Source organism: Pocillopora damicornis, chromosome 9, assembly GCF_964200805.1.
Source record: "Pocillopora damicornis chromosome 9, jaPocDami1.2, whole genome shotgun sequence".
NCBI lineage: Eukaryota > Metazoa > Cnidaria > Anthozoa > Scleractinia > Pocilloporidae > Pocillopora > Pocillopora damicornis.
This window is the reverse complement of record NC_142678.1, coordinates 15,615,004-15,636,675: the sequence shown is the minus strand read 5'-3', so window position 1 is coordinate 15,636,675 and position 21,672 is coordinate 15,615,004. Positions and strand designations below refer to the sequence as shown.

Sequence of the window (21,672 nt, the reverse complement as noted above, 5' to 3'; positions counted from 1 at the left end):
AGGATTATGTGGCAAATGTGTTCACTGTTTAAGTTGTGTGTTTGTTTCGATTTGACAAATAAAGGTTGCCCCTCTTAGCCTGTGCATGCATTTCTGCCAACTATTCTAGCTATCCAAATTCATAACCAGCACACAGAGATTGAACTGTTACCAAATTCTTTACAAATGCTTGCTAACATTACGCGACCAAATTAATTTACCGCATAAAAATTATGAAATAAAAACGTCTGCTCATGCAGACAAGGCTTCTTTCAGGTCATTTCTATTAGTAAAAAAAAAACTCTGTTAGATTTGAACTCAATCATAAACTAAAATGAAGCGAAATCCGACATCTGAAATATTCCTTTGCTCTCCCCCATCTCTGCGAGCTTGATGGATCGAGGTATATCAGAAGATGACTACATTATATAATGGCATTTCCACGGAAGACTTTGCTACCCGTCTAGATTTGTAATGATCCTGTTTAGGAGGCTATGGACATTTTCTAGGAAAATTACATTTGATATAAAAGACAGTAAGAATTACTATTAAATTTAAATCTCGAAATTCCAAAAATGTTATCAGCATTGTAATGATTAGCTAAGATTCTACAATCGTTCATTACGTAATTTCCGTTTTGAGTCAAGTTTTTAACCCTTTAACTCCCAAGATCTCATTAGTAATTCTCCTTACTGTCTGCCATATAAATCTTGTGATGCTAGTTCGGAGCATTTGTTGAAGTCCTAAATGTAATAACTGTCCTAAATGTAATAAAGTCCTAAATGTAATAACATTTGGTCCTAAATGTAATAAAGTCCTAAATGTAATAACATTTGGTCCTAAATGTAATAAAGCCCTAAATGTAATAACGTTCGGTCCTAAATGTAATAAGCCTCCTATGCAATCGTTTAACTGCGCTAACATTGAGATGTTAAAGTGACGGCTGTTGCACCAAAGAATCCTCTGACCAATATTTATGGGATATTGCGGGCTCACTGATATTAATCAGCGGCTTTTTATTTGTTAAAGACGTAGGTTGAGAAGCATTGGCTACAAAACCTTATTCTAATACTGATGTGCTTTTGGCATCAAATTGATGGACGCAGAAGCAACGAGAACGTTGACTAATAGCTCTCTCTATATCATTGGCTCAGACTCTTAAGTGTAACAGATTTTGACGAAATACTTCTGTCCTCAGTGCTGAAGTTAACACTTGATGAACCAAATTACAAGGAAAAAGAAGTCCACCGACTTATACGTTAGACAAATTTTGGGCTCAGAAGGGCATTTTTTGTACTGTCTTCCCTTGCCAGATTTGTACGGGTTTGCATAAAATATATTCATATGCGTTATTGACCGAACGTGAGGTCAAAATGGCTATATATTGGCCGAGTTCTTTTTTTTTTTGCGTTTTTATGGACTGAGACGAAGTCACGGTCCATAAAAAAGTAGAAAAAGAACGAGGCTAATATCCAGTAATCTTGACCATACAAGAGAGTTTATATTCTCTTGGCTTAATCATTAAAGGATTCATTGTATAGCAAAAGATTTCGCTTTGATAAGAATCAAGAATGGCCTGTTTATTTCGAGAGCCGATAGTGAAAGCCAACTGTGTTTGCAGCACAATAAACCCGAGAGGGTCGTTTATTTTTTCTATGTATATATGAAAACATTGTCCAAAAGTTACGAACTTTGTAAGTTTTCTTGCGTGGGATCAATACGGGGGATCCCGAACGGGCGAAGGTGGGCCCAACATGCCCGCTCAGGTAGCCAATCAGAACACAGGATTCACTTCATCTTGCCCGCGTGCGCTGCTAGCTATATGATAATGTGACTTGCAGAGCAAGATATCGACTGACCAATGATATGTTATCCCATTTCACGATCACAGGTCTCGACATGTTGCCTTTTTTCCACGCAAGAGTCAAATTGAACCTTTAGCCCCTTATGACGGGTTCATCAGTTCCCGAACCGAAATATTAGGAAAACATACATTTTTAAGTTGATCTCAAGTTTATATTTCATTTTTTGTCTTTACCTCTTCTCCCCGCCGTGAGGGGAGAAAATGAATAGATAAATAGATGAATGAAAAAAGAAAGCTCAACAGTTTCCACTTATAGTCATATGGTACATGAACTGATTACTGAGGTGGAGTAAAGCCATAGAGGGCTGGAAATGCAACACCCCAGGTTCAAAATTGAATAAATCTGGACAGTCATTCTTAAAAATGAACTCAAATGCTTCATTAGAATCAATTGACACCGAATAACATTGATGTGCAAAATTTCGATAACGCTACTGATAATAATAATTTTCTTTTGGATTAACATGTGACACAGCGAAATCATTCAAACTGCTCTAAAATGGTACATCACTTCTAAAGACTTTAACACGAACGATAACATCAACAATAGCATGCTGGCTCATCATCAATTGTAGTAAATTTCTTTTCCAAAAAGTCTTAATGGTTACGTACCAATCGATTCCATCCTATTGAGCTTCCAGCCAAGCACTAGCCCACTTTGGGCTGGAAATGATTTTCTTCAACTCGATCAATAAACCTCTATAAGGACCATACTTCGACTGCTGATATTTCTTATGTCTAGCAAGTAAAAAGACGCTGATTGACATCAGCGGGCCCATAATGTGACATGTATACTGGTCAGCGGTTTTTTTTTTAACAACAGCTGTCACTAACATATCAATGTGGATGTCCGCCATAACAACAATGCACTGCAGGAGTTAAACGATTGCATAAGAGGCTTATTACATTTAGGACTACATGTTATTACATTTAGGACTTTATTACATTTAGGACCAAATGTTATTACATTTAGGACTTTATTACATTTAGGACAGTTATTACATTTAGGACTTCAACAGCATTTGGTATTGGATAAACTAATTATCCCCAAATTGATATTTTCTTTATTCTTCTCACTTATCTGGTTGATATTGTATTGATATTGTAAGGAGAAATTCTGTCTTGGTCACTCATGGGAGTTTAGGGGTTAATCCTTTACACCCTAAAACTAATAATACCTCACGGTAGAGTGCCGACGAGTAAAAACTGTCACAGTTGCGTGCCGAATCAAAATTAGGAAGTAACCAGACCGCAAAGCAAACTGAATCATTGTTTGAAAAAGCATTGCAAAACTCAAAGGCTATCCTTTTTTTTTAATCTTTAAGAACTAAACTTGTAACGCTAGACTACAGGTGGAATGTCCGTGTCCCTTGCAAGACCTGAGACAGCTGAAACTTTAACATTCTTGATACGGAAAGATAAATTAATTTCAAATGTTTCGTGTTTGTGTTTTAACATGTTTTTAGAACTCAACTAAGTAGTTTCATGCCAAGATGGCTCATTAATCGTTCCATAGTGTCATGGCGGCAGTCCATTTGATGCAGATGTCACCTGGGTAATACTGCTTTTGTTCGCATTATATGTGAAGTGGATATCTCTTGTACTTGCCTTGACGCTGCCGTGCTTCACAGTTCTGATGGGAGATCTCTGTCATTTTCCTTTCACAAGCTTGACAAGCAGTGAATACGCTTAGGTTGTTAAGAAACTTGAGCATCCGGGCTTTAACTTCTTTTTCTGGGTTTTCCAGTAGTGTAGGTCCTTGTACAGACTTCAATTATTTGCTGGCTTCCTTGAAGATAGTTGTTGGCGTTGTTGCCAAGTGGGTGCTTCCTTTGAAGTACTTGACGTTCAGGTTTTGGAATTCATATGTGGTGCCATTTTTTACCTTACTGATGGACTCATCCCAAATGTGAATTACGGCTTTACCTGTGTTGTCTTCTAAAACACAATCCTCTTTGACGAGCGTGATCTTTTCTGTGGATTTCACTTCAGCTGGCTTAGGTTCTTCTCTACCTACTGAAATGGTTGCTGTCACATGTCACATGACTTTCTGGTTTATCTTTGGAGTTGGTACCTGTCCCAGAGTGATCGTGACAGCGGGTTGCACTGAAAAGGAGAATAATTCAGATGAAGCGACGTCTGAAAAATAATCAAAGTCAATGTCGAACGCTGGTGTAACTCTTACAATTGACTGTTGGTTGAAGATAATTAATGTCCTTGTTGGATTCGTTCGTCTTAGTATTTGACAGCGGTACATGGGTTTTTGATTGTTGATGTTCATTAAAGGTTGAGTAGCTTGGGACATTAAATCCAACTACTCGCTGTACTTTGGAGGGACTTGTTTGCAGATGAAACTAAAACTAATCGGTTTTCTTTGAGCGTTTTACAGGGCTTAAACTAGAAGAAGAAGATGAATGGTGCCAATTTCCTCACTTGCAGCCAAGGGCTGAATTGCGGAGGAACCAGAGAGGTGAGATCGGACGTCAGCATATTAAAGGCGCCTCTGGCAGCCGCTTCAGTCCATTGTGATCATACCTCACCCACCCAGACCTACGACAGCACAAATCGAGATCGACCACAACACCGGGCACTACGTGCCCTACTCTTTGCGAACAGTGCGTGCGTTCTTTTACGTCCCACAATTTATTTGTAACATAGAAGGGTTGTGAGACGGGACCTCCGGCTTTACGTCTTATCCGAGAGACGAAGCAAAGTGGGTAAAGCATCTTGCTTAAGGATACAGCGACATGCCCCTGGTAGGACTTGAACCCGGGCCCTTCGACCCAGAGTCCAGCGCACTAACCACTGGACCACTGACGCCCCTGTAAACTATGTATAAAGCCACGGATTGACCCTAGGGAAAAAATCAAAAAACGCATGTTAAATGTGCAATGAGTCACAACAGATATTTTTTAGCAGATGGTCAGTGATTAATTTATCATAGCATTTAAAGTGTTATGTGGAGAACACCAAAGTGCAATCAATTTTAGTTAAGTGAAGCAAAAAACTGTTTGCGATTTGCGAAGAGTTGCTTGAATATGAGATGTAACATCTTTTTTGTTTTTTCATTGCAATGTTTTTGCTCGTTTTGCACGGAAATGAAACTTAAAAATTTTCCAAACCAAAAGAATATTATCTTTTTAAGAGAAATGGTTGTCAAGCAGATCTGTTCATGAATATTTATTCCTCTGCAATTGGCCGTTATTATTGGAAATAAATTTTTCTTTGTTCCACTAAGAATCTTTTATTTGAAGGACATTTCTATTAGGCTTGTATTTGACGCTTACTAAGTGAAGGGTATCTGTTTTGTCAAAGTGATTTCATCGGACCGTTAAACAAAATCTTACTGTTAGATATCACTAGCCAAAAATATTAGAACAATAGAATTAGTGTTTAACAGTAACTAACACTGTCTACTATATGTAGCTTAGTAACTGTTTCATGGATTAATGAAAATCATTCTAAAGTCTGTGTTTAGTAGCTGTGTGCTAGTTTGCTGGCATTGTGATCTACTGTTCTGTGACGTGGAAGACAAGTAAATTACTTGTAAAAAAATTGTAAAGTTCGTTTGCAGGCTAAAAATTTGATAATCTTTGTTCTACTTGCTTTTACTGCCCCCCCTCCCCCCTGATAATCTTAACACTTACCTGGGTTGAAGTCTGGCTTACGCTTTGACATTTTTCCAAATAGGATCTGCAACAAAAAATTATGATAAATAAAGGTTATGTTCACTATAACGGTTTTAAATAAATAGGAGCCGTTACTTCATTATTATGGTACGCTATGCTGAAATGTCAGTAAAATGATATACTTTGCTAGGTTACTATTCGGGCTGAGTTGGAACTAGTGCTTTAAGGCCAGAACCAATCACATGAATCAAAGAGTTGTGTGTACGTCATTAATTAACTGGCTTACTTTCGATTTCCCAAGTTGTTCCCTTCATCTTGGAAGAGGAAAAAATTCCTGGAAACCAAGGGTTTTTTTTAGAGATACACATTACATCCAATGAAGACGCTTGCTTTGAACAAAGTTGTTGAGCATATTCCAAGTATACATGACATTTTGTTTTTGTTTGATCTCCATACCGACGTTCCCTTGGATATATTGGACAGCGTTCGTAAGGGGAGTTTCTATCTTTGATTTGAGTAATGATTATTTACTCGTTAATCTATATATTTATTTATTATTTATGTTATAGATCAATCTCGCGAGCTCTATTGTGTTGTGCGGATATCCATTGTAGTGCTATGAACTAACACTAGTAAACCTTTATACGGGTGCTTGCCTTTAGATTGGTATGCCATTTGATGCTTGACTACAAGCAGTCCCTGCTTTTCAGCGAAGTCCGTTGCGCGAGTAAAAAATTAGTAAAAAAAATTAGCTAGAGCGCCCGAGAGAAGCCTAGGAGTTCTTGGATCTCACTCCAAGGTTCCGCGTGACGCGCTATCGTATCGTGCGCTGATTTTTTTAACTCAAGCGGCGGACGTCGCCGAAAGGGAAGGACTGCTCGTAGTCTATCTGATGTAAGCTCACCTCACTAATCTTTTTTTATTTATATTGATCTAATCATAATTTTTTCTACTGTCCTCATTTCTAGTTTTAAAAACTATTCTTTGTTTTACAGAACACTGTAGAAGGACGTCTTGTTTACGCTCCCATTGTAGGCCGGTTACATTGTGGCAGTACGTGTGTAGATCATAAAGGTTATTGGGAAATGGAAGGATTTGGCTTAATGAGCATTTATAAATCAGACTGGATGAGGTTCAGAGGTAAAAAAAAAGACATCAACTTTCAGTTGACGCTCCTTTTAAAAAAATATTGATTATAATTTCATCAGTTCCTAGAACTGACATGCAATATGCATAATTCACTCCTCGATTTTAATTCAGTTGTATAGCAAGATATTTTATTAAGGCAGTTGCAATTTTAGGCTAGAGAAATTATACGAAAATTTAAAGCAACTACCTTGAACTTAGCTGTAAAAAAAATTGAAAGTCAGTAATCTCAGAAAAGTTACATTTTAAATTGTGAATACTTGTTGTTGATGGAAAATTTTTTCTTAATGGTAAACGGAAACCTCGTAAATCTTACGTAGTCATTTACACTCTCCATGGGAATGAACACTGAGGACTACAAATACAAATGGGGCGGAGAGGACTGGGACTTACTCGTGTTATCAATGCTGAGTTAAAAGTTGTTCGAATAAAGCACCTAGGTCTATCATTATCAACAGAACATAAATCTTGGAATTAACACACGCCGTGCAAGTGACTCCAACGTAGAATATTACTAACTACCGTTCCGTCAGCCGTTATGAAAGCACACGTTCAATATGCTTGACGGCGTGCCGTGCGGGAGCCAAGGAAACTGGGTCTATTATACGAAATCGAGGCTTGCCGGGGGACTCTCCAGAGTAAAAAAACAAAACATCGGTAGGAGGCCCTTTTCTCCTTTGAACCGCATCTAGGGGCAGCACCGATGGTGTCGCTGCGAGTCAGCAATGCGGTTTTCATGTCTCTCCAGATGGTTGATTTGAAACTGTTTGCTCTGTAATATCTTTAACCTTATTTCAGATTCTCCGAAGAGATACTTGGAATGTTTATGTCTTATTTGGACCATTTGAGGGCTACCAACACAGAACTGAAGTTATCGCTACCAAAACAAAGTCCTGCTAAAAACTCCATATTTCAGTTATTGACTCTTCCGTTAACCTGACTCAATTGCATTGTGATCAGCTAGTTTTTGTCATCCGATAATACAACTACAAGGGTAACTTCACTTGATAGGTTGCAGATATTTTTTAGTACGATTCTTAACGATGTAATCGCAATAATGTGAAATAAACACACAAGCTACTTTTGCAATACATATACTGTATTTGTAGGATGAGGTTAAGGTCAGTTTTATTTAACAATCAGCACCTTCGTTCTGACAAAGAACGATACCAAGAAGGAGTAAAAATCCAACCGTCATAAAGGCTATGCCAAATGGTAGGGCATGCGGTTTGTCACTAAACTGATATTTTTCATTAGAAACAGGATCATTAGGATTAGGTGCAGAGTCATCAGGAGTAAGGAAATACCCTGTGAGGCAAATGCCTCCCAAAAATATACAAAGGAGCCCAAAGAGAATACATGGTGTTACACGTTGTTTGTCAACGTCGTGGGGCTGCATCTTGACCTTGAAATTCTGTTGAATTTGAATTCTCCCCAACAATTAGATCAGGAGCTGTTTAGTTGCAGTTTCTTTCTCTCTGTTCAAAGTTACAGGCGGGGAAAAAGAGAATAAATGAATAAATTATTAAATGAACGAACGAAACCAGGATAAAAGTAAAATAATTCCCTTTCACCGCTCCTCCTGAATTTTGCGAATACTTGGGTAAACACAGCTATGAAAATGATAACGGTCGAAGAAGAAGCGTTTTAAAAGCTTTTAAGTTATACACAGAAATAAAGATTTGAAGAGACAAAAATTGCTGACTTCCTTCGCAATAAAAACTTGCAGATCATATTTTAAGTTTCTCGGTTGGGGCTGAACGCAGAATCATGCGTCATGATTTGCAGCTGATAAATTGGAAGGAATCATTGGTGTCTAAAACTTGGGAGTCATGACTGATAACGAATTAAGAGAAGAAGTTTAAAAAAGTTAATCCTGAATTTTGAAAAAAAAAATTGTTAATGAATCATAAATCGTTTGGCTAATAACGAATCTCGGAGGTCGATAAATGATTCTCTTCCCTACTCTCGGGTTTACTTAAAGATTGCCCGCCATCCGAAAACTGTCACGAGATGAAATTTCAACAAACTAATTATCAAAGTTCACATGCCCCAAGGCTTACCTGGGAGGGAAGGATGTTGAAGCTTCGAATTGATAGATGCATTAAATCTTATTAAAGGAGTTGAGAAAGTTCTCACTACTCAACATTCAAAAAAAAAATTGAATAACTAGAGATACCATCATGAGGTAACCCCAAGGAGCCTTGATTTTTCAAGCACCAATTCTGTTTAGCTATAACCAAATACCTGGTTAAAATTGTACAATGATATCATTATTTTCAATCTTTGTAGCCGTTTCCTCCAGATTTACTTAATAGAATATGGAGGATGGTTTGCCCTTTTTTCGTAAATTGTTCTCTTTTCGTATTTTATTGAAACCTTTAATTCAATTTTTGCTGAAATAGAACCATAAGTACTTCAACCACGAATTTTAATGTTGAATATGCATTTATGAATTTATTGGTTTATCAAGAGTTGAAATTATGCCTATTTGTCTCTTAGTAAGTTTCTTCTTGAGCTGTGGTTTGGGATTACATTACATTTCTTTTTTGGTGAGTCAGTATTACTTCTGGATAAAACTTATGAGTTCATTTTGATCGTGAGAAAACACACAGGTTGCTTTCGGGAACACATTGTATCACAATTATGGCAAGAACAACAAGCAATTTGATAACAATAATGATGCTTGTGGCGGGTTTGGATTCTTCAACAAACATATCTTGTTCGGAGGTGGAGACCTACTGATTTCGAGCACTCATCTTTTGTATTAAATCAAAATCTTTATTATTGGGGTTATTCTTGAATGAGGTACTTGAAAACATAAGAACTGAAAGGTAATTTACGACAAAGACTAATATTACGAACGATTAGAAAAACTATTTGTAACATGTGCTATTGCGGTGCAATCAGCCGACATGTACAAGCGTACACGGAAGTACTCTTTTAGAATTGAATTAAATCACGCACGATAACTGCGATAACAAACATAATCCGAAAGCATGCAAACAGAAATTATATGAGCGAAATCGTACCTCTTTCCCCCGGTTAAGATTCTTGATCTTTTACTGTCTTGTTTCAAGCAAGTATCTTCGGCTCTTACTTGGTGTAGAAGACAATTTGTACGTCACAATAGAATTCCATCATAACTGGGAAAAAGAACACAATTAAAACAATAGTGTGACATATATTGTGTCTTCTTCACCAAGTAAGATATCTTCGCTTCGATCCTAATTGACTGAACTTTCTCAACTCCTTTGCCATGCCATGTCCTTCCACTGGCTCGTGGTGTACCCCAATTAAACCATATGCACAATAACAATAGACAACATAAGGTTTCAAGTATTATTTAATATATATATATATAAATTGACGATCAAACAGTACAAAGTACTAGAGGATAATGATGACCAAATAGAATTTAATGTGATGGAAGAAATGAGAAAGTAATAAGATTTAATGCATCTATCAATTCGAAGCTTCAACATCCTTCCCTCCAAGGTAAGCCTTGGGGCATTTGAACTTTGATAATTGGTTTGTTGAAATTCCATCTCGTGACAGTTTTCGGATGGCGGGCAATCTTTAAGTAAACCCGAGAGTAAGGAAGAGAATCATTTATCGAACTACGAGATACGTTATTAGCCAAACGATTTATGATTCACTAACAATCTTTTTTTCAGGATTAACTTTTTTAAACTTCTTCTCTTAATTCGTAATTAGTCATGACTCCCTAGTTTTAAACACCAATGATTCCTTCCAATTTAACCGCTGTAAATCATGACACGTTTGTCTCTTCAAATCTTTATTTTTGAGTAAAACTTAGAGGCTTTTAAAACGCTTCTTCTTCGACCGTTATCATTTTCATAGCTGTGTTCTACCCAAGCATTCGCAAAATTCAGGGGGAGCGGTGAAAGGGAATTATTTTACTTTTATCCTGGCTTCGTTCATTTATTTAATAATTTATTCATTTATTCTCTTTTTCCCAGCCTGTAACTTTGAACATAAAGAAAGAAACTGCAACTAAACAGCTCCTGATTTAATTGTTGATTTGTAATACCAGCGCTCTGTTTAGCCGAAGGTAAGGATTGATTGCTTTTTTCTTCACGCAACAGAACAAGTGGCTCGTTGATATGGCGGAAGTTTGGCGAGCGAGTGTGAGGGCGAGTACAGGGAAAGACTGGAGAGACAATTAAAATTGTCCTAGGGGGTGAACGACGGTCAAAACGTAGGACGGATAGGACACCTCACCGCCCATTTTAAATCAAACATGGTCGGTCTAATGGACGATCGCGAGCTTGTAACGTTAACTCGCCCCAACAAGACGCATGCACTGTAGGCTAATATAAAGGCGATTTACTTTCAATTTTTGACGCCTCTTTTCACTCAGGATTTTAAATGAGTACCAGAAAACGGTTACAGAAACTTGCTGGGGTTTAGGTGTAAATCGACAAATTAAATACCATTGACGCGAGAAAGGAAACTTACACATTCAACAGATGCAACAATCTTTGCGCTTGAATGTGGTGTTTGAAAGTGGGCAGAAATTATGTGTAAATAGAATAAGAAAGACAATAGATTTTGAGAACGGTTAAGATGTAGAGAAAGTGATATCTTTTGTCTTGTCACGAGCGTGGGACGAAGAATAAATTCTGATCCCCCAGGTGGAGTCGAGTCTCAAACCTTCGGATTCCATCGGTGCGCGGAATCCGATGGTTTCGCAAATGTTTTTCTTTTAGCTAGAATTGAGCAAGATCCAAAGTTACTGTACGAACTCTTTGACATCCCTTCTCAATAGCAATGACATAATATAGCAGGACTGATAAGGAGCTTTTTTTCTCAACAGATTTAATTTCGAGGTCAAGATGCAGCTCCGTGACAATGAGACCGAGAAACAACGTGTAACACCATGTGTTCTCTTTGGGCTCCTCTGCATTTTTTTGGGAGGCATAACCCTCACAGGGTATTTCCTGACTCCTGGTGGCTCTGCACCTAATCCTAGTGATCCTGCTTCTTACGAAAAATATCATTTCAGTAACAAACCGCATGCCCTACCATTTGGCATAGCTTTTATGTCGATTGGATTCTTACTCCTTCTTGGTGTCGTTCTTTGCCAGAACGAAGGTGCTGGTTGTTAAAGAAAACCAACCCTAACCTCATCCTACAAATACAGTATATTTTTTGGAAAAGTAGTTTGTGTGTTTAATTCACATTATTACAGTTACATCGTTAAGAATCGTACTAAAAAATATCTGCAACCTATTAAGTGAAGTTACCCTTGAAGTTGTATTATCGGATGACAAAAACTAGCTGATCACAATGCAATTGGGTCAGGTTAACGGAAGAGTCAATAACTAAAATATGGAGTTTTAGGCTTGTTCCAAACGTCGTGCTACTGCCGTGCCGAACTCAAATGAAACAGTAATTTCGATTTAAGCACGGCAGTAGCACGCCGTTTGAAACCATTAAGCGCGGCACGGCTGAATTAGGTTCGGCACGACTACTTAGCGCGGCAGGCCTTGCCGTGCCGCACGGCAGTAGCACGACTTGGTTTCAAACGTTGTGCTACTGTCGCGCCGAACTCAATTCATAAATTAATTTAACGGATTTTGCATTATTTGCATACTATTACGCATGCGCACTAATAAAAAAAAGACAAATCTACCCGTTTTGCCCGAAAGCTTGAGAGAAGAGGAATCCGACGGTGACAATAAATTGCTTAGGGTTAGGGTTTGGAAACGCCGGCACGATCGTAATACAGTAACTTGCTGGCTCTCGTCAAGGGAAACCAGAAGAAGAATAAATGAAAAAACTTTCAAAAGTAATCCTCTCCTTGCAATAACAGTATTCAATATGGACTGTTGCATTCGCCTGCGTTGCCTTCTGGCATTTAAAATTGTCTTAAACAAAACAAACTTCTCGCGCTCTTCGTTAAGGTTTCCCTCCGCCATTTTGGATGGGGCGATACCGCTGGATGGATGGTTTGTTTTGTCTTTTGAATTTGGCGCGACTGCATTAGGTTCGACGTTTGAAACCGCTGCCGTGCTATCGTCGTGCCACTGCCGAGCCAAATTCATTTGAGTTCGGCACGGCAGAAGCACGACGTTTGGAACAGGCCTTACAAGGACTTTGTTTTGGTAGAGATAACTTCAGTTCTGTGTTGGTAGCCCTCAAATGGTCCAAATAAGACATAAACATTCCAAGTATCTCTTCGGAGAATCTGAAATAGGTTAAAGATATTACAGTGCAAACAATTGCAAATCAACCATCTGGAGAGACATGAAAACCGCATTGCTGACTCACAGCGACACCATCGGTGCTCCTCCTCAAAGGAAAAAGGGCCTCCTATCATTGTTTTCTTTTTTACTCTGGGGAGTCCCCTGGCAAGCCTCGATTTCGTGTAAGAGACCCAGTTTCCTTGGCTCCCGCACGGCACGCCGTCAAGCATATTGAACTTGCGCTTTCATAACGGCTGACGGAACGGGAGTTCGTAATTCTCTATGTTGGAGTCACTTGCACGGCGTATGTTAATTCCAAGATTTGTGTTTTGTATGATAATGATGATATAGACCCGGGTGCTTTATTCGAACAACTTTTAACTCAGCATTGATGACACGGTCGAGTAAGTCCCAGTCCTCTCCGCCCCATTTGTAATTGTAGTCCTTGGTGTTCATTCCTATAGAGAGTATATATATGACTACATGAGATTCAAGAGGTTTCCGTTTACCAATTGGAAAAAAATTCAAGGATTCACAATTTTAAATGTACTCCTAGAGATTAGATTAGAGACTTATAATAAGTTTTTTTACAGTTAAGTTCAAGGTAGTTGCTTTTAATTTTCGTATAATTTCTCTGGCCTAAAATAGCACCTGCCTAAATAGAATATCTTGCTATGCAACTGAATGAAAATCGAGGGGTGAATTTGTGCATGTTGCATGTCAGTTCTAGGAACTGATGAAATTATGATCAACATTGATTTAAAGGAGCATCAACTGAAAACTGATGTTTTTTTTACCTCCGAACCTCATCCAGTCTGATTTATATATGCTCATTAAGCCAAATCCTTCCATTTCCCAATAACCTTTATGATCTACATACGTACTGCCACAGTGCAACCGGCCTACAATGGGAGCGTAAACAAGATGTCCTTCGACGGTGTTCTGCAAAACAAAGAATTGTTATTAAAGCTAGAAATGAGGACAGAAGAAAAAATTATGATTAAATCAATGTAAATAAAAAAAGATTAGTGAGATGTATTTACATCAGATAGACTGGAGCAGTCTACGGCGACGTCCACCGTGCGAGTAAAAAAAAACAGCACACGATACGATAGCGCGCCACGCGGAACCTTGGAGTGACACCCACGAACTCCTAGGCTTCTCTCGGACGCTCTAACTAATTTTTTTTACTAATTTTTTACTCGCGCGACGGACTTCGCTGAAAAGCAGGGACTGCTTGTAGTCAAGCATCAAATGGTACACCAATCTAAAGGCAAGTATCCCGTATAAAGGTTTACTAGTGTCAGTTCATAGCACTACAATCGATATCCGCACGACACAATAAAGCTCGCGAGATTGATCTATAACATAAATACTAAATAAATATATAGATTAACGAGTATATAATCATTACTCAAATCAAAGATAGAAACTCACCTTACGAACGCTGTCCAATATGTCCAAGGGAACGTCGATATGGAGATCAAACAAAAACAAAACGTCATGTATACTTGGAATATGCTCAACAGCTTTGTTCAAAGCCAGTGTCTTGTAAAATTTCCCTTTTAATGGAATAATCGTGTGTCTGTTATGAAGAAGAGTGGTGTTAAATGCCTTTGTCATGTCAATATCCTCGCTTTCAAAGTCGACAACAATGACATGAAAGTTCGTATCGCCCGTTAAAGAGCTGGCTATTGTGATTTCGTTAATAAAATGATATACCCATCTTCCTTGTTCCTTGACAGGGAGAATAAAATACACCTTAGCTTTATTGTTCCAGCTAATACCTCGAGGAAAACACAAGTTGTGGTTGGCATCCTTACCAAACACATGCTCTGATAAACGAAATGATTGACTGACGTCTTGTAAACCGAGTTCAAGATCTACAGAATAAAGATCGCCATGAACTGGATCTGGGATGTTTAAAACCTTGTGAATTCTCTTCAGAAAATATTTCCTAGAAGTAAATCAAAGAATGATATCAGTTTGATAGTGTAATGGACTTCATTGTATGTAATGTGTATCTCTAAAACAACCTTGGTTTCCAGGAATGTTTTCCTCTCCCAAGATGAAGGGAGTAACTTGGGAAATCGAAATTAAGCCAGTTAATGAATGACATACACACACCTCTTTGATGCATGTGATTGGCTCTGGTCTTAAAGCACCAGTTCCAAACTCAGCCCGAATGGTTACCTAGCAAAATACATTATTTTGCTGACATTTCAGCATAGCGTATCATAATAATGGTCTACAAACATGATTAATAGCATAAGAATAACGATATTTGCATTCCACTAAGCATGAATTTTGAAAGACGCTAGTCACGGTTTGGGGGTCTTTGTCAGGGCTCCAAGCTCAACGCCTTTCAAAGTCGTCATTTGACGACCACGAGTCATAAAGAGAACATCAACTGTTGATATTCTCTTGGAGTCATAGAATGGTCGCTGAAAAAAAAAAAAAAAAAAAAAAAAGGAAGAACAATTTTCGCCCTGGAAAAGGTATTACACGACACGCTCTACTGCTAACCACAAAGCAGACTGATGGTGATGTAATTAAGCTTTACGAAACATCTTGCCCAACCGTAGAGAAATAACTATAACATCGTATGCAGATGTTAAACTCACTTTCACGTTAAACCGAAAGCACCAGTTGATTCAGGTCGTCAAATTTGCGACTGCTACAGCAACTCTACTCGCCTAAATTTTTCACTACACGCCTCGGCAACCAAAAGGGTTGCGGCCTGGAGCACTATTTGTCATTTGCAATCCGTGCGAATCATGGCCTGTTTTTTAAACTTTTTTTTCTTCTTAATAGACTTTTATCGTTACGTAGCGCATCCACAGTAGTTCACGAATTTTTTGGCATTTGCTATATTGTTGATAGTTTAATTTTTAGGTCAACTTACTTTGAGGTTTTATGGTTTAACGACGTAATTATCTCATCCGTGACTGCATGAATTTTGTCCCCGTTAGCAATTTTGTTGGGCCAGATCCGCAAATTTTTATAAGTCAACGCACTGCTATCATCAGCAGGGTAGACACTGGATAACTGCACCGCTTTGCGGCCTTGATAACGATACACTTTCCCTCCATTTGACAAAGAGTTAGACTGGAAATCACACAAGGGAAGATAACTATCTTTTGGGAGCAACGGAAGTGATTGAAATTGTAATCGTTTATGATCTGTTGATTTAGATTTCAGCTCAAGATCTTGACGATAGCTCTCCGAAAGGAAACTATGCAAAACATCTTTTGCTTCGGTGATCATAACATCGTCTGCATGGGATGATAAGTACTCCGAACTGATAAGGTAGAAATCGCTATCACTGCGACGCTTCCAATAAACTTGTACAAAGCCAAGATCAACTCCTTGCTTATGCACAACTTCTATGTAGTATTTTCTGTCTCCAGAGAGCATTAGATGTTCTGAGATTTGTCCGGGATATTTGTGAAGTTCATCCTTTTTCGTCCACGCATTTACTCCTTCTTTAAAAACACGCGCAATTAACTGTTTCTCCTTCGGATCATCGCCAGGACTGAGCCATAACTCTGACTCGTCATCAGAGGCTATGGCGAAGTTGTACTCATCGCTGTGAGGAGGATGGAGGAAGCCAAAAATCCGTTGGCCATAACCGGTGGTACTGTCGATAATTTGAAACTTAAGCATATTGAGCTTCATGAACATTTCGTCAGGATAATGCGGAAAAAGAAAATATCGACGCAGATTTTGGATGCTTGAGCCACAAACCTCTCGCCATACGTGAATATTCAGAGCACCCATAGCGCCGGTGAAACGGCGTGGTGTGCCGTTTGTAGTAATCATTGTATCATTTTTTACCGCGACATGGACAGCGTCATACGTTTGTGAATGGTGCAACGTATTGAAGATATAAAAGAAGATTGAACAGAACATTAAAGCGAAGAGCATAACCTTTAACGGTTTTCGAAATCGCTTATGGCGGAATTTAAATTTTGCGGAGGCAATGAAACGGAAGAATCCATGTGTCCTCATGCTTTCTCGCTCAGTTTTAAGCTGACCGGGTAGCTACTATAAATCAGCAGACGATCGCAAGAGCGGGTAATCTTGGCGTTAAATGCTTGTGGAAGAATTCATCATAAAGTTTGCAGAGCTCTGATGTGCAAATATTGTCAGTTCCGCTTGAGTATTTAAATGAGATGAAATAAGGTAAACCATATTTACCGGCGGGTGTCAGATCCAATAATTGTTTATTCAATCACAGGCAGCCCAAGCTCACGTCTCGAGAAAAAGCAAACGGTTAATTCATGAAAGTGTCACGCGTTGTGTGACTCGGTGTTACGAGAGGACCCGTTGAGAATTTGAACGTTATAAGGAGTAGTATGGGGAACGATATATGGCCGACTTTCAAAGATGAATATTTCCAAATATGAACATTTTACACGTAAAATCGATAACACTTATTCACATCCTGTGTGTACGCGGCGATTTCTGGCGATTTCTGCCGTTTAAGCTTGTTTTTCCCACAGGTGGCCCAAGCTCCAGCTGTGAGATGATCATCTTGCACAATAATAGTCATGGCGGAATTATAAGAGTTTGTATGAGAATATTTACGACCGCTCTTAGGAATAAAATAATACGTCAAATTCTCAATAAAAATACCTCACCTTACTTTCACAGCGTATCACTTGTTATCTGACCGTTTACTTTGATGAAAAGAACCCATTTTAGCGAGTTGTCCATTTCGAGGTTTTCAATATACATAAGAAAGGGCTTTTCTGATTGTTATTGTGCAAGATGATCATCTCACAGCTGGAGCTTGGGTGTTGTTCCTTACAATGTGTTGAAATTCTCAACGGTTGCTCTTGTAACTTAACACCATGTCACACAACGCGTGACACTTTCATGAATTAATCGTTTGCTTTCTCTCTAGACGTGAGCTTGGGCTGCCTGTGATTCAATGTGATTTCAACCATTGAAATTGGATATCATACTGCGTGGACAGTTATAAATCTTTTTTGAAAATTAAATGAAAATTAAATTTTAATTTTACGTTTTCGACGCTGTTTTTTTTTATCATTCTTGGATCGTAATAAGGAAGTTGTCCTAACTGATGGCTCAGGCTATTCTTCATGAGCAAGTCTTGAAACTCCGGCTTGGCGTTCCATCAAGAAACTATTCCATTTCGAGATATTTAATTAGTTCTTGTTATTTTTTCAGGTAGCTTGACAGATCATATGAATACCGTAATTTTCTCAATCTGACGAGGGACTCCGATGAAACACCGGCAATGCATAAACGTTGGAGTACGCTATATCAGTTGAACATGGTCTTGCCCTTTAAATTTGACCTACTTGCGGTCTTTCTGACAAGTGACTAAACTCTTTTAATTTCACTCCTGCGACGCAATGGTATTTCATTTGTTTAAATTTTACACAAAGATTTTTTCAAAAACTTTACTTTTCTTGTTTTTAAACAAGAAAAGTAAGAATCTTCTGAAAAGACCCTGCGGCAATAGTTTCTAGCGGCTGAGTTTATTGCTATAAGACCTTTTTGAGAGAGCATCAAAAAGCCGTCTTCGTTTGCGAAAAAGAAAATTCAGCTTTGTTGGAGCACACGTGCCTAACTAACCATACAGTTGAGTGGGATGAGTCTAAAATTATCACCACTTATTGACGTACGCTGTCAAGCATATCGAACTTGCACTTTCATAACGGCTGACGGAACGGGAGTTAGTAATTCTCTATGTTGGAGTCACTTGCACGGCGTATGTTAATTCCAAGATTTGTGTTTTGTATGATAATGATGACTAATGATTATGAGTGATGATTATCGTTACGTAGCGCATCCACAGTAGTTCACGAATTTTTTGGCATTTGCTATATGGTTGATAGTTTAATTTTTAGGTCAACTTACTTTGAGGTTTTATGGTTTAACGACGTAATTATCTCATCCGTGACTGCTTGAATTTTGTCCCCGTCAGCAATTTTGTTAGGCCAGTTCCGCAAATTTTTATAAGTCAACGCACTGCTACCATCAGCAGGGTAGACGCTGGATAACTGCACCGCTTTGCGGCCTTGATAACGATACACTTTCTCTCCATTTGACAAAGAGTTAGACTGGAAATCACACAAGGGAAGATAACTATCTTTTGGGAGCAACGGAAGTGATTGAAATTGTAAGCGTTTATGATCTGCTGATTTAGATTTCAGCTCAAGATCTTGACGATAGCTCTCCGAAAGCAAACTATGCAAAACATCTTTTGCTTTGGTAATCATAACACCGTTTGCATGGGATGATAAGTACTCCGAACTGATAAGGTAGAAATCGCTATCACTGCGACGTTTCCAGTAAACTTGTACAAAGCCAAGAGCAACTCCTTGCTTATGCACAACTTCTATGTAGTATTTTCTGTCTCCAGAGAGCATTAGATGTTCTGAGATTTGTCCGGGATATTTACGAAGTTCATCCTTTATCGTCCACGCACTTACTCCTTCTTTAAAAACACGCGCAATTAACTGTTTCCCCTTCGGATCGTCGCTAGGACTGAGCCATAACTCTGACTCGTCATCAGAGGCTATGGCGAAGTTGTACTCATCGCTGTGAGGAGGATGGAGGAAGCCAAAAATCCGTTGGCCATAATCGATGGTGTTGTCGATAATTTGAAACTTAAACATATTGAGCTTCGTGAACATTTCGTCAGGATAATGCGGAAAAAGCAAATATTGACGGAGATTTTGGATGCTTGAGCCACAAACCTCTCGCCATACGTAAATATTCAGAGCACCCATAGCGCCGGTGAAACGGCGTGGTGTGCCGTTTGTAGTAGTCATTGTATCATTTTTTACCGCGACATGGACAGCGTCATACGTTTGTGAATGGTGCAACGTATTGAAGATATAAAAGCAGATTGAACAGAACATTAAAGCGGAGAGCATAACCTTCAACAGTTTTCGAAATCGCTTATGGCGGAATTTAAATTTTGCGGAGGCAATGAAACGGAAGAATCCATGTGTCCTCATGCTTTCTCGCTCAATTTTAAGCTGACCGGGTAGCTACTATAAATCAGCAGACGATCGCAAGAGCGGGTAATCTTGGCGTTAAATGCTTGTGGAAGAATTCGTCATAAAGTTTCCAGAGCTCTGATGTGCAAATATTGTCAGTTTCGATTGAGTATTTAAATTAGATGAAATAAATTATATTAACCTGCGGTGTCAGATCCAGTAATTGTTTATTCAATGTGATTTCAGTCATTTAAATTGGATATCATACTCTGCGTGGACACTTATAAATCTTTTTTGAAAATTAAATGATATTTAAATCTGTATTAATATTTTACGTTTTCGAAGCTGTTTTTTTATCACCCTTGGATCTTAAGGAAGTTGTCCTAACTGATGGCTCAGGCTATTCTTTATTAGCAAGTCTTGAAACTCCGGCAAGAAACTATCCTATTTCGAGATATTTAATTAGTTCTCGTTATTTTTTCAGGTGGCTTGACAGATCATATGAATACCGTAATTTTCTCGATCTGACGAGGGACTCCAATGAAACATCGGCGATGCATAAACGTTGGAGTACGCTATATCGGTTGAGCATGGTCCTGGCTTTTACATTTGACTTACTTGCGGTCTTTCTGACAAGTGACCAAACCCTTTTAATTTCACTCCTGCGACGCAATGGTATTTCATTTGTTTAAATTTTACGCAAATAGTTTTTTAAAAACTTTACTTTTCTTGTTTTTAAACAAGAAAAGTAAGAATCATCTGAAAAGACCTTGCGGCAATAGTTTCTGGCGGCTGAGTTTATGGCTATAGGACCCTTTTGAGAGAGCATCAAAAAGCGGTCTTCTTTTCTGAAAAAGAAAATTCAGCTTTGTTGGGGCACACATGCTTAACTAACCATACAATTGAGTGGGATGATTCTAATTATCACCCTTTATTGACGTTACCACCAGCGCCTTTGTTTGGAAGCCTGACATATCAGCTCCACCCACGCTCCTTAAAATCGTGATGATGGCGGCTTTCCACCTGGGGCTTATTTACACCTCGTCAGGAAAAAGGGCAGCTAATTTGTGAGCATATTAAATGACCTCTTGTTACAACGATTAGACTCCTGATGAAGGCACTAGACAGGGCTGTAGGAAACTTTGGGTCTATGAATTGTAACTTCTCGGTTACATTCATTAAATCTTTAAACCAGAGTAGGCATCAAACCATGGGTGATCGTCCTGTAAGATTTTACGCTGTTCACCAACGGCGTGATTTCCTCCAGTCGGTGATAATTTTACGCCGTTAACATACTTTTACTATGTATTAATTTAGTCAATACATATTGACGTTACCCCGCTACCAATATACCTATTTTTATCACCTTCCCCTTCGTCTCGTAGGGGAACAAGTTGAAAGAACAACAGAATACTGCATTCCACTGGCTGAGGCTTCGATTCAGCGCTGGCAGGAGTGACAGCGTATACTTGAAACGACGGGTTCACCTGGTCACAGGTTCGAAATGAACACTGGGAGCGTTTAATCACAAAAATATGATACAAAATGTGAAGTAAGTCACATCAGTGTACATTACAATGATTACCTAGAGAGCTTTTCAGCGCCACAGAAGAAAGAAAAGCTTCTAGGGGTGAAAATTGCGGAAAATTCACCGTAGCAGGTAGCCAGAGGCCAATTAACTGCTGTCTGACCCACGCCACGTTGCTCAAGAACCCTTCATTTACGTTTGGCAATGCGGTACAAGGTAGAACACACATTTTTTCATTTTGAAAGTGACAATTACCGCCGTTGAATAAATAAGTTGCGGGTAATAGTGGGGTGTGAAAATTAAAAAGATCGAAACGTAAACTCCCTGACAAGGT

The 21,672-nt window shown here is 38.7% G+C and overlaps 1 protein-coding gene and 1 pseudogene across 2 annotated transcripts; both read right to left on the bottom strand.

The window, feature by feature from the left end:
* Positions 1-3,419: 3,419 nt before the first annotated feature.
* Positions 3,420-8,017, bottom strand: LOC113673204 (uncharacterized; annotated as a pseudogene).
* Positions 8,018-12,727: 4,710 nt separating this feature from the next.
* Positions 12,728-20,127, bottom strand: LOC113673197 (beta-1,4-N-acetylgalactosaminyltransferase 3). Of its 2 annotated transcripts, none has more exons than XM_089182357.1 (4): positions 15,736-17,041; positions 14,268-14,787; positions 13,628-13,772; positions 12,728-13,288 (listed from the first exon to the last, which is right to left on the bottom strand). In XM_089182357.1, exons 1-4 carry the CDS (start codon positions 16,839-16,841, stop codon positions 13,140-13,142), a joined length of 1,920 nt encoding a protein of 639 aa, XP_089038483.1. In that variant the 5' UTR covers positions 16,842-17,041; the 3' UTR covers positions 12,728-13,139. The 2 variants fall into 2 exon arrangements, with proteins under 2 accessions (XP_089038483.1, XP_089038482.1); XM_089182356.1 differs by lacking the exon at positions 15,736-17,041 and adding an exon at positions 18,723-20,127 and having other exon boundaries at positions 12,731-13,288.
* Positions 20,128-21,672: the final 1,545 nt, after the last annotated feature.